This window comes from Mesoplodon bidens (genome assembly GCF_964165515.1).
Source record: "Mesoplodon bidens genome assembly, chromosome: 15".
NCBI classification, from domain to species: Eukaryota; Metazoa; Chordata; class Mammalia; order Artiodactyla; family Ziphiidae; genus Mesoplodon; species Mesoplodon bidens.
In genome coordinates, this window is record NC_138171.1 from 57,930,965 (window position 1) to 57,944,246 (window position 13,282).

Below are 13,282 nucleotides of genomic sequence, written 5' to 3' on the forward strand. Positions count from 1 at the left end.
TGCGGAGATCCCATCCCTGGAATGAGCTCTGACCCTTGCGGTGGGTTTGAGCGCACCAGAACTCCAGGGCAGCACTGGGAGGTGTGGAAGCCATGGGGAGGAAAAGCCGCACAGGCCAGAGACAGATCGAGTCGTGCCAGGAGGCAACATCAGAAGGTGCTGGGCTGTCTGGGATGGCCCGGCCACCCCACCCTGCTGCCCAGCGTTCAGGGGAATGGCTTGAGGAATCAGGGTACCAAAACCGCCTTGCAAAGCTGGCTCAGACACACCTGCTGGTTTCTTTTAAAATGTAAAGGCAACACGGTACCACAGTGCAGTGTGGGATGTACCGACCATCTGTATATCAGAGGGTGTGTGCGCCCATTTGTATTTGCTTATATATACAGGGAACAGGGTCTTGAATCCTTGGCACCACTGTCAGGCGATACATCTTTGCTGTGGGGGGCTGTCCTGTGCACTGGAGGGTATTTGGCAGCATCTCTGGCCTCTACCCACTAGATGCCAGCCGCAGCCCCTCCCCCAGGCGTGACAATCAGAAATATCTTCGGACACTGCCAGACGTCCCCCGGGGTGGGGCGAAATCGCCACCAGTTGAGAATCCCTGGCAGAGTTCTCCCCGTCTCTGAAAGGACCTGGGAAGACCCTGTAACTATAGCTGTCTCTGGGGAGAGAAATCAGGAGACTGAACAAAAGTAGAAAGGCAGCTTGGTTTTCACCTGTTTGAACTTTATAACTTAAAAAAAAAAATTATTTAAAAAATATTGTAAAAAAAAAAAAAAAGAAAGACGTAAACTAAAACACTGGCTGCCTCTGGGGAGCGGAACTGGGTGTGTGGGGGACAGAGGTAAGAGGGAGATTTTTCCCTACATGTTATTTTGTAGTTTGAGTAGGGTGAATATATTGTTCAAAAAAATAAATACAATTCAGATTAAAGGTATAGGCAGAATAGACAAATGTGATACCTACCTAAAAACAACAAAAAAAGCACACCTGTTTTTAAAACACCAAAGAAATGCTATCATAGACTAGACAGTATGACCAAATGGGTTAGCCCATGTCCAGGGCTGCGGCAGGCATTCAAGCATGGGTAACTATGATGATGACGAAGGAATTCAGTCCACAAATATTCAGTGAGCACCTGCTAAGGCCTGCGTGACAAAGGCTGGTGTGGACACACATGGTGTTCGTTCCCTCCTGGGCTCTGGACGGAGAAAAGCCTGGGGAGGGCCGGTCACTGCAAGGTACGTGGAAGCGTGTGCGGGCCAGACTCGAAAGGCTGGGCCAGCCTGTCCGAGTCACGCTCTTGTCCCCAGTGGTGGTTTAGTTTCAGGTGGACAGCATCCTTGTCACACCAAATTAACATCGTTAATGTGAATTTTCTTGGTTTAGTAGCGATGCTTGTAAAATAATTTGTAAGGATGTTCTGATGTAGAGTTTAATTAAGGACCGGGATTTATACCCAATTCGAGGTTTTCACACATTCGGGCAACGTGATGATAAAGCTCCATAGAAATGCAGGGGAGCGAGAGCCCTTTACTCAGGATGAGGAAGGCCAATGACAATGCTTTTTGTGAGAGACTGAAACAAGTAATTAGGTGCCTGAGCTGCTGGTCCTTCACGAGGAAAGCAGGAGAAATAGGTTCTTGGAGAAAAAGTGTGTCCTGACCCCCGTGCTCCTCGGGGTGCACCAGCAGCTGAAGGGTCCTGGGGGCGCTTGCCATGGGATTCCTGTGGCTCAGCATCTGGCCTGCTCGGGTCCTGCCAGACTCCCAGAATCCCAAGCAGGAGAAGCTGGCAGATTTGTAATGAGGCGGCGGAAACTGCTGCCAGGAGGGGCTGGGGCTTGCACGGAGCTCCATCGCACAGAGGGGCATTCAGGAGTCGGTGTGCAGCTCTGAGCAAACAGAGCCCCCAGAACAAGACTCCGGGAGCAACGTGAGCCGGCCACATACGGATCCTGGTTGGCCCGGCCACTGAGAAGAGGCCGGGTCTGCATCTCTCTTCTCAGGCCAACAGGAGACAGACCCGCCTCAAACTCGAAACGGCCCAGGGACCATGTGAGGAGGACATGCTCTCAGCAAAGCAAATAAATACCTGGGCCACTGCAAAAGTGGGAACAGAGCTCTGGTCAAACGTCTGGCTACTTGACAGTCTAATGAGATGGCCTGAGAGTCTGGACTGCTTGTAATAAAAATATTTTTAAAGTTATGTAACTGGGTCACCATGGAGTTTTTCCCTTCTTGTAAATATTATATAATTACGAGAAGGAAACACACTTGTTTAAGAGGGGGAGGAAGACAAATTGGCTCAAGACACAAATCTGGGCACTAAGGCTGCTACAAGACACCTTCCAGAAGGTAATCTGGGAACTAGAACCATGACAAAAGCCTTTAAAAACAGCCTCATTAGTAGAAGTTTGTTAAACCACGGTTGCTGTGTGTGTACACACACTGGGTCCTGCAGTTTGGGGCTTATTTCAATATGGCCGAGAACAGGGGCCACCCAGCCCACATTTCCAGGGTATTTAGGATACTCCTTGCTTGTTTTGGAAACCTCAGGCCCCAGAGTAGAAACCAACTACATATGTGTCAGGTTTGATTTATTTCTCCTTAAATTTCCAAGTACTGCCACGAAGAAGATACGTAGCACCTCTACTCAGTGTTGTTATTTTATTTCAAGATGGGGGACACAGAGAGAGAAGATGGGGCAATGTGGCCTGGGAAACTTCTGAAAGGCAGCAGCACTCCAAGGACCCCCAGTGTGGTGGGGACACAGGTGAACGATCAGACGTACCTGGGACAGAAGGTAGAGAGAAACCGGCAGGCTGATTTTCGGTCGTTCTCCTCCCTGGTGAAGGTTGGGGGAAAGAGACAGAGAAACCTGGGTTACACATGTGGGCAGCACAAAATCCATGAAGCCAGAAGCCATCTGTCTGAAGGAGCAGCGCCCAGCACCCCGACTTCCTCCAAGACCCTAAGATTCTTCTTTCCTGGTGGCAAAGTCCACCCTGCAAAATAAGCTCACAACCTAATCCTATCCGATACCATTTGCAAGGCCACTATTCTTCCACCTGAGAAATCTTTCACCATGAGTCACGGATTAGAGGCTGGACTTGAGAGAAGAACTAGCTCCTTAAATTACCAAGAATGTTAATTTCCCCCAGCTTGGGCACCGAGAGCCCGAAGCCCAGCAGGAGAGGCCCCAGGGGCCTGTTCTCAGGAGAGAGGCAGGGAGAAGTTGGGGCACTCTGGCCTCTGAGAAGCCCCTCATTTGTACTGGGCTTCAACAAGTTCCATCTCCTACCAACCCTGTGAGGATCTTCAAGACCCTCGTTTTGCTCAGGCAGGTTGACTGCCTCATCCAAGGTCACAGAATGAGGAAAGGGAAGAGGCAGAGTTTGAACCCACGTCTGAAAACTCCAGTTCCCGTGCTTTCTCTCTGCCTCCCAGAGCTGCAGCTGGCAGATCTCGTTAGGGTTGCAATTTTCTTTTATTCACTTATTTTTAACAAGAAGCCCCATGTTCCATCTCCAAAAAGAAAGCTGTACCTCCTTGGGACACATCTGCAGAGGCCTCTGCCCCTGCAGAGTCACCAGCTGGCTCTGTCCCGCCTCCTGCCAGGGCCCCTGCCCCTTAACTCTTAGGGGTACTGGCCGAAGGTCTCCCCTCCTCGAAGTGGCATTTCTCACGGGGGCACCGAGAACCACCAGCTCAGAATCACTTGCGGGGCAGGTTCCCGGTCCACTCCAGACCCGCTGAGCCAGCATCCCTGAGAGGAGGGAGAGGGCATCCGAGGATGTGCACTTGAACAGGCTCTATCCCCACAAGTGCTTCTTTTCCTAGGTGCGCTCCATCCCCTCCTGTCCATCCTGTGCACGTTTTGTGGCTGGCTGGATCTTTTCCAAATCAATTAGCTCTGGCAACTATCCGAAAAAGTTACCAGAAATGAGAACACCTCAAGAGAAGGATGCACAGAAACCAAAAGCCTGAATCTGTAGAGGTTTCCTGTTTCCTTCTGATGTCAGTAATCTTTTCTCATTCATTTACAGTCCACACACACACGCGCACACACACGCACACTCATATACTGTGTCTCTCTCTCCCTCTCCTTCCACCCCCTCTCAGGAAATAAGAGGAAAGGAAAGGGAAGCCAGCGTGCTTTGAAAAGAATCTCCCTCAGGCTCAAAGCCTTGGTCCCTTGCAAAGCCCCGTCCTATTGGGGTGACTGCTCTTCCCCTCCTACAGACGACCCTCAGCCCGGCCCACCTTGTCCTGGTTCTCCAGCGAGTACACATAGAGCGGCAGGAAGAGCCTGTTGAGCAGGTGGTCTGTGAGCACGTCGTTGAGGAACTCGCAGTTAATGATCAGGATGTCATTGAGATAGTGCAGGTGGTCCAGATGCTCAGCCACCAGGTCACTCAGCTTCCCCCGATTCCGATGCCTGCCGGGAGAAACGCCCATCTCAGCCCGGACGCCAAAGCTCAGAGCCTAGAACCAATGGCCTGAGACTTAGGTCGCAGGTGGCACTTCATTCACAAACAAATATTTGAGCCAGTCTCGAGAGACACCCATCCTGGCCCTACCAGTGGATTTCAGAAAGAGAGAACGGACAGGTCTGCTGCATTCGATTTTAGGGGACTCATGGGGTCCCCCCACTTTCTGGGGGCCTCAGTACAACTCACCCCACCATCACCACAACAGCCCAAAACAAAAGGGGGTAAACAAAGCAAAACCCAATGAAGCTCTTAGCAAGCCATTTCAAACAAGAGCAGCCACTAGTCCAAGTGGCAAGATCCCTTGGCTCCCAAGATAAGCAGCATTAATGGAACAATAAATCCTCGATAATTAAAATGCTCCAGAGGAGTTCTGAAGAGAGAAGCAGGCCTCAGCAGCCACGTCCGACCCACAGGCCCCGTCTGTATGGGGGGCACAGCGCAAGGACGTGACCCCCAACCCCAAGCCCCAGGAGGCCCTGCCTGCTTCCAGTGAAGCAACAGGCACTGGGGCCGCCAGGCCCGAAGAGTGGATTGGTCTCTGCCAAGGACGAAGCCTTGAAACAGCCGATGGGGCACTTTCACCTCCCCCAAAGTGTGATCTGCTGCAAAGAGCAATCTAGCTACCACAAGACCTTTTATTTTTATTATGATTATTACCCAAGTAATAGATGGTCATAGTGGAAGACAGACGAAGGAAATAAAAGCAAAAAGAAATCAAAGTCTCCTAGTCCCACCACTAACAGATAATATTACGTTATTTCCACGTCCCTATAGTCACATCTAAAAGGCAGGTGTTACATGTCTATCTATCTAATCACATATGCTTTAAAAAAATTTTTTGCTTCTTTTACATAATTTTGGATAATTATTCCTTATTATGCTTTAATAAGATGTTTAGTAAATATTTATAGCAAATACACATCGTAAAGCCTCATAGTATAATGAGCACCCATGAATCTACCTCCCATGAGACCTAGAACATTTATTTATACACAATGTTTTGCAACCCCTCCCCCGCACTTAATAAGCTACTGTGTTCACTTTCCTTCAGCAGGATCTTTAATGCACTTCACTTTTGAAACCTTTAGTTTAAAAAATATCTAAGTAGGGCTTCCCTGGTGGCGCAGTGGTTGAGAGTCCGCCTGCCGATGCAGGGGACACGGGTTCGTGCCCCGGGTCCGGGAAGATCCCACATGCCGCGGAGCGGCTAGGCCCGTGAGCCATGGCCGCTGAGCCTGCGCGTCCAGAGCCTGTGCTCTGTAACGGGACCGCAACGGGAGAGGCCACAACAGTGAGAGGCCCGCGTACCGCCAAAAAAAAAAAATCTAAGTAATACATGCAGATGGATTTAAAAATCGAATAGTACTGATGAGCTGATAATAAAACACAGCAGCTCCTGGCCTCGCCTCCCCAACCCCTGCCCACTCTCCAGAGGAAGCGGTTTTCGACTCTTTTAGGTGTTTCTGTGGATAGTTCCTCCTGTATTTCTATAAAATCTACAAGGACCTCTATTTTGCGATTGAGCCATTTTAGATGTTACATAATGACCTCCTTTTATTGTGTTCTCTCCACCCTTCCCCACCCAGCAGTCACCAGCAACTGGTACTGACGTTATAACCATTCACTGCAGAGCCCCAGGGAGGACCAGGAGATCACTTCCTTCCTCGTATAACTTTCTGCTCTTTCTGGAGTTGTGTCGCATTATGGCTCATACCCATGACTATCCATATCTATATGGGTCCTTATCCTCCCAAATGCCCCATCAGATCTGCCATCCACCTCGCCTTGCTTCTTTCCCAGTATGGAAGCTAGTATTTTCTCTCTCTCTAGCCCTCTGCCCTCAGGAGACCTCCTTCCTGAGTCCCTTCATCGGCCTGACCCCATCTAGGTGTGCCTCTTAACAGATCTGTGCAAAGCTATCACCCTGGGGCAGTGGTTCTCAAATGATACAATTTTTCCTTAAGGGAGACGTCTGGCAGTGTCTGGAAACAATTTTGGTCTTCACAATTGGAAAGGGGGTGCTACTGGCATCTAGTGGGTGGAGGCCAGGGATGCTGCTAAACACCCTACAATGCATAGGACAGCCCCACACAAAGAATTACCTAGTTCGAAAGATCAATAGTGCAGAGTTTGAGAAATCCTGTTCTGGAACTTCTATTCATCACCAACTTAATTTTTTTTTTAAAGATTTACTGAAATATAATTCACATACCAAAAACTTCACCCAAAGTACACAATTTAATGTGTTTTAGTATATTCATTTCCCCCACACATCCCTCCTCCAGCCCTAGAAACTACTAATCTACTGTTTATATGGATTTGCCTATTCTGGGCATTTCATATAAGTGGAATCATACACTAGGTTGTTCCTTGCATCCTTTCACTGAGCATAATGCTTTCAAGGTTCACGCATGGTACATGTGTCAGCACTTCATTCCTTTTTATTGCCAAAAACTATTCCACTGCACGCAAATACCACATTTTGTTTATCCATTCACCAGTGGCAGATCATCTTCATCTTTTTATCAGCTGCCTAGCACCCCATCTATGGATGTACTGGATTCACTTACCCTATTCCCCTCTGGGAGGTATCTGCGTTGTTTCCAACTTCCTACTGTTATGAAAAGTGGAAAAATGGGCAGAACCTTTCAGAGTATGGAAGTCCACATTCCGTGAAAACACAGGTGGGTAAGTTTTGTTCTAGTGTTTACTTTTTCTCTACAAAAACGGAATCCTCCCCTAAGCACACTGTCTACCTAACAGGCACCCGGGGGGTCACTTACTCCTCATCCGTCTGCACACAGTTGTCGAGTTCGATCACATGGCTCCCGATGAACCAGACCAAATTGGAGAAGTAAGGGACAGCAGTTTTATCTCTGATATAGTGCAGCATGGCCTGGTTATCCACTGAGAAAATCCACAAAAGAAGAGGGGAAAAAAAAAAAGTCAAGCTACCAAATATAACTTGGGGGATATTAAAAACAACAACAACAACAACAAAACCACAATAAAAAGCCCTCTACTATAATCTGAATCTTTTCTGTCTTTCCTGGAAATACTTAAAAATGGTTACCTTATGCAGAAAGCTATACTCATCAAGGTAGTTCTTATGTTATTTTTATAATTAATAAAATCAATTAATAAAGGTAGACATTAATAGTGCTTTAGGGGCTTCCCTGGTGGCGCAGTGGCTGAGAGTCCACCTGCCGATGCTGGGGACGCGGGTTCGTGCCCCGGTCCGGGAAGATCCCACATGCTGCGGAGCGGCTGGGCCTGTGAGCCATGGCCACTGAGCCTGTGCGTCCGGAGCCTGTGCTCCACAGCAGGAGAGGCCACAACAGTGAGAGGCCCGCGTACCGCAAAAAAAAAAAATAAAAAATAAAAAAAAAATAGTGCTTTAGGAAGCCTACTTATCAGCAGTGCATTTAGCTAGACTACAATGAAAACTACACCATTCTCAAGCAAGTTTCCTGTATTTGCATGTAAGGATAAGTTAAGAAAGCAGAAAACCAGAAGTTATTAACTTACATGACACTGGAATAAGGAACACGGGAATCGTCATTGAAGGAAAGGCAAAAAACAGACAACAGTTAACAGGGTTAGGAACTGGGAGGGTGAGACAGCTGCTCAGAGGGGCAGAGAGCTAGGGCAGGAAGCGTCTAGACAGAAAGATGCAGGTTAGAAGAGAACAGAGAGAGCAGAGAGCAGGAGGTGGCCAGACTGGGGGTCATACCAGGTCGCAAACTCAGAAGCCCACAGGCTGGCCAACAATAACTTGGTGAGCGAAGCCAGCTGGCCCAGTGGGTGAACGGGCGAGCACAGGCCTTGACCCCAAAGGGGGCAGCTGCTTCTCAGGTCAGCTCACCACTGCCCTGCAGGACTGTGGGCCCAAAGAGCCACATCTACATTTTCAAGTCAGAAATCCAGACTGTTACCCAAGCTCTCTCAAGTTTTAAATATTGACAACTATATATTTTTTTTCAAAAAATATCTAAGCCAATGAAAACCTGTCTGAGAGCTGGATTTGGCCCTCAGGTCCTCAATTTGCGACCCCCGGATGGGCCCCTCTGGGCTCTTAGAAGGCTCTCCAATTTAAGGCGACCCCAGAACCAGGCTGGAGTGAGTCCCCGAGGAGCTCCCGCCCCCTCCCAATTAGGAGTCATCTCAATTAATAACATCATAACTGATGAAGGTCAAAACATTGGTCCCTGAGAAAATGGGGTCCCAGCTCTAGGGTGGTGACTACACGGGAAATAACCCCGGTGTTAGGCAGAGAGGCCGTAGCCTTGGAGGGCAATTCCAGGTTGGGAAACTCGTGTCCAGACAGCCTTTGTGCTAGTGCAGGCGGGGAGCCACGGAAGGGCTTTCTCCTGGAGGCAATGATTTGGGCATTAAGTACCTCTTGGGAGAAAGGAGGAATTTGTTGTGGGGCTTTGTAGCCGGTTGAGAATGCAATACTGCCCCCTGCTGTTTGCGACAAGAAATGCTCTCATACATTATTTAAAGATAACATACCCCCTGGCTATACTGAAGTATATTTTACAGGCCAAAGGCAAGAATTTAACTCTCACATTTCAAAGGCAGCTTTGCCTTACCTCATTATCACATGGCCGCTCTGAGTCCCACATGTGCCTCTCTTAGGACATGCATGACTTCTGTGTATCAGCAACGAGTTGGGCTTTAAAATGCAGAAGGTGGTGGCACACAAATTTATGTAAGGGGGTAGCTAAATGTTCAGTGATGACAACCTTTCATGAGACAGGCAGCCCCAGCTACAATAAACGAGCTCCCTGTTACCACCAGAGAATTGTTTGTATGGGCTCAGGAGACCAAGCACTAGTGGTCAAGTTAGAAACCCGATGAGGCGTGAGCACATAAGGAACCTTACCTTTGTAGACGTTTAAAGTTATGGTTCTTACAGCAATTCTAACCATACTTTCGGGGTGATTGAAAAATTTGATGGCTTCTGTGTACAGGGCGAAGTCATTAGTGTGCTAAAACACAAGAAGTACCGAAAATGAGTTACAGACCCATAAGACAGGCAGGCCCCTACCCCAGCTTTCTGAATCCTATCAGAGACTTCAGTAAAAGACCAAAAAAAAAAAAAAAAAAAGGTACCCACGTGAACCTTAAGCCAGTAATTCATTCCCGATGGGGAATGTGGGGAGGGTTGGGAAGGTGAGACCGTGGAAGAAACAGAAGCGGGTCCAGGAAATGCCAGGCCTGGGTTCATGATCTTTCCTACCACTTCTTAGCTGGGTAATGTAATATTTCTAAGCCTCCGATTCTTCATCTATAAAATGAGGATAATAATTCCCACTTTATGGTTGCTGGGATTAAATGAGATTATTTCAGGTACAGTGATTACCCTGGCACCTGATACCTAATGAGCACTCGGTAGTTAATGTTAGTTATTATTAGATGCCGCTTCTACTAATAAAAGGCAAATGCAAAGTCTGACTACATTCAGAATCTATAATATGTAGTTCCCTATTTGGAAACACTAAAAGTGTAAACATTATCATGGAAAAGGAGGGTCTCGGGAATCTTCTGCCATTAAAAAGGGGTCATCAGAACAGATCAAAACAGTTCAGAACCAAAGAATTCCACCGACGGAGCCCTAAGGAAAAGGCACACAGGATCCGGGCTACAGCACGCTGAGGCGCACTCTGCTGCCCTCTTCTGGCCAGTTTTTCACATGGCTCCGGATCACACTGGAGGGCACCCCCAGGCAGTGAGGGGAGGGGAAGAGGGAACCCATGACCTTCAGCGAGGTGACACCTATCTAATGAAGGCAACACCACTTTGAGCACTAGAAGCAGATGTGCACGTAACAGGTGGCAGCTACTGCATTGGTCCACAGAAAAGGAAACTAAGTCCACCTCAAACATCAGCCTCCTACCACTCCTCTGGTGATCAGCAGGATACTCTTCCAGAAGCATCACTCGGGCCCCAGAATCCCCACATTCTGCCCTCCCCACCAGGTGCACAGAAGCCCAGCTGCACCCGAGTGGGGGAAGAATCTGGCTCCCTCTCTGGTCTGAACTTTGCAGGTGGGTTTTCTTCCGCCCAGGAGAGCCTCTGGGAGAACGCCAACAGCACCCCTCTGGTCTCTGGACACGTTTAGTGAGCACCAACTGTGTGCCAGGCACTGGGCCGCACAATGTCCATCTTCCAAAGTGCCCCACGCTTTGTGACTGGCAGCTAGTACTTCTCCCCTTTGAGGCCAGCTCTTGCCACTACAAATCTAGACAAAGAAAGTCAAGGTGCAGGCTGCTGTTGCCACGTCCCATGGAGACAGCTAGACGAATTTTGCCCAAACTCAGAGGAAATGTTTGGGACTATGGTCTGACTTCAAATACAGGCTGTGCAGCATGTGTGACCACCAATCAGAAGACACCTGCCATGCAGACAGCATGTGGCCTCCAAGATGGCCCAATGACCCTCTCCTCCTGAAGTCACAACTTGTGCGTCCTCTCACGCTAAGTCAGGGCTGGCCTGTGTGGCCTAAAGAATACAGTGGAAGTGATGGCATGTGGCTTCCGAGGCCGAGTCCTGAAAGGCATTACAGTTTGCCTTGGTCTCTTAGGATTGTTTGTTCTACAGGAAGCCAGCTGCCGTGCTGTGAGGACACTCAAGCAGACCCTGGAGGAGCATGTGTAACCAAGGCCTGCCGCCAATGGCCAGCACCGAATGGTCAGCCATGTGAGCAAGCTACCTTGGAAGCAGATCCCCCAACCCTAACCCAGCCTTCAGATGACTGCAGCCTCGTGAGAGACTGAGCCAGAACTGCCCTGCCAGCCCGCTCCCCAACGTCAGACACACTGTGAGAGAAATGTGACAGAATTCTGACCTGCAAGACCGGAAAGGAAGTCTGCTGGGAGGCTTCTGGGAAAGAAGTTTTTTGGACAGTTAGAAGGGAGCACGAGAAGGGATGTGATCTCATCAGGCTTTTTGGCAGTGGCATGTAAGTATGTGATGTTTGGAGCTCCTGCAGCCATCCTGAGACCATGAGGGGTTGAGCCTCAAGACAGATGCCAACTATATGGTCAGCAGAGTAGGAAGATGGAAAAGCCTGGGTCACGGATGAAGTGGTCGAGCCACAGGATGAGCCAGCCCGAGGACAGCCAGCATCTGTACCTTTTGGAATGTGAGATAAATTGACCTGATTGTTCAAGCTCCTCTTCATTGCGAGAACAACAGTTATTTATTTATTTAAATTGTTAGTGATTCTCTCAAGGAATACCAGGGATTTTAGCTTATAAGGAATGGCAATGGCTACAGTTTTAGGAAGCCAGGTACATAGTAGTTGCTTTGAAGACATCAGCTTATTTAATTCAACCCCTGGAAAACCCTCCAAGGTAGAAACTAACATCCCCATTTCTCAGACGAGGAAACTGAGGTTCGGAGGACTGGGACTTCTTTAAGGTCACACAGCAGGGAAATGGCAAAGCTGGGCCTGGCTGGAGTTCCTGTTTTGCCAACAGAGGAACACGACCCCAAGTTAATTTCTGGGCACTTCTCCCTACCAAGAGTATCATGCTCTCAGGTAGTGCAAATTGCATTTTACATTAAAAACGGAAAAGGTAGCTTGTTAAATAAAAAAAAATTTAAAGCATGCCAAGGTCAAACAGTGTTGCTATGAAAATGAGGAAACAGTGACTGCATAAGTGCTTTGTAAACAGAGGTCACCCAGACCAAAGGGGCTGCTCTGATTGGCTAGCTTTCCACCCAAATGTGCCCCTCTGCAATTACTTACCTCATTGTAAAAGAAATGGACCGTGTGGTTGTTGAGTTTTAACGAAAGCGTTTTCAGGAACGATATATAATATGCCATAATCTCCTCATCAGAAAAGTCAAACTTATGGACAATGATAGAATTTACATAGTTATTAGAGAGCAAATAATCTAGAGGGAGAAAAAAAAAACACAAAAGAAAACAGGTTAGTTAATTCATGCTGGAGGAAAGGCAAGCAGAGAAAGTGCAGGAACAAGCAGATGACCATGAGAATGTATCAGTACTTGAACCCGTCAAGCTAATAGGGGGCAGCTTAACCTTTAACCAGCAAAGAAATCAGCCACCATGTGCAGTCACTCAAGAGCGATGCCAAAGAAAAGCCGGCTCACCCTGCCTCCCACACCACAGAAAAGAACACCTGAGCATTTTCTTTCGTTGCTGGCAGAGTTCAACAAGAGAGCCAGGGGGTGGGGCAGACGAGCTGGTATTTGGGTGTTTCACAAACCACCCACGGATGAGGGTAAGCTGCACTGTATCTTATAAAAGCTGGCCCCATTTTGCCATCAAAAGTCACACTGTCACTCTCGAATGCCACAAAGGGCTCCGCGTGGTTTTTTCCTTCCCATAAGGCAACATGATTTCATAAAGGCCACTTGAGGCTGAACCTCCACTACCTGCCCAGCACCAGGCTGACTGCTTTACATTATCACTCACCGTCATGATGTTGCTGCAGAGTGGACCTTGTTTTCCCCATTTTGCAGATGAGTAAAAACTAAGGCTAATTATCTGCCCGAGGACACAGAGACAGTAAGTCAGAGATGGAATTCAAACTCAGGTCCCATGTCCTGTGTTAATACCATGCACTAATGCGGGCCAAGGATGAAAACTGGATGACGAGGCCCTGTGGGCACTGGAGCCATAGGAGAGCGGCTACCCCTGCTAAGCTCCCAGGGCCCAGCCCCTGCAGAAGTGCAGGCCCAGCGTGGTGAGAGCTTCCAACTGTGCAAAGGAAGCTGAAAAACACAGATCATAATGCTGTATCTTGGATG

At 48.4% G+C, this 13,282-nt stretch overlaps 1 protein-coding gene across 4 annotated transcripts in view; it reads right to left on the minus strand.

The window, feature by feature from the left end:
• CLEC16A (C-type lectin domain containing 16A) overlaps window positions 1–13,282 on the minus strand; it is a 209,506-nt gene that overhangs the window by 171,444 nt on the left and 24,780 nt on the right. For all 4 annotated transcript variants that reach the window (XR_014017681.1, XM_081257432.1, XM_081257433.1 and 1 more), the window contains exons 4-8: window positions 12,255–12,403; window positions 9,384–9,489; window positions 7,279–7,402; window positions 4,266–4,440; window positions 2,794–2,847 (exon numbers count right to left, since the gene is read on the minus strand). Coding sequence is in view for 3 of the 4 variants with exons in the window: in XM_081257432.1 (XP_081113558.1) it covers window positions 2,794–2,847; window positions 4,266–4,440; window positions 7,279–7,402; window positions 9,384–9,489; window positions 12,255–12,403 (608 nt within the window). In the remaining variant the exon portion in view is untranslated. The remainder of the gene's footprint in view (window positions 1–2,793; window positions 2,848–4,265; window positions 4,441–7,278; window positions 7,403–9,383; window positions 9,490–12,254; window positions 12,404–13,282) is intronic.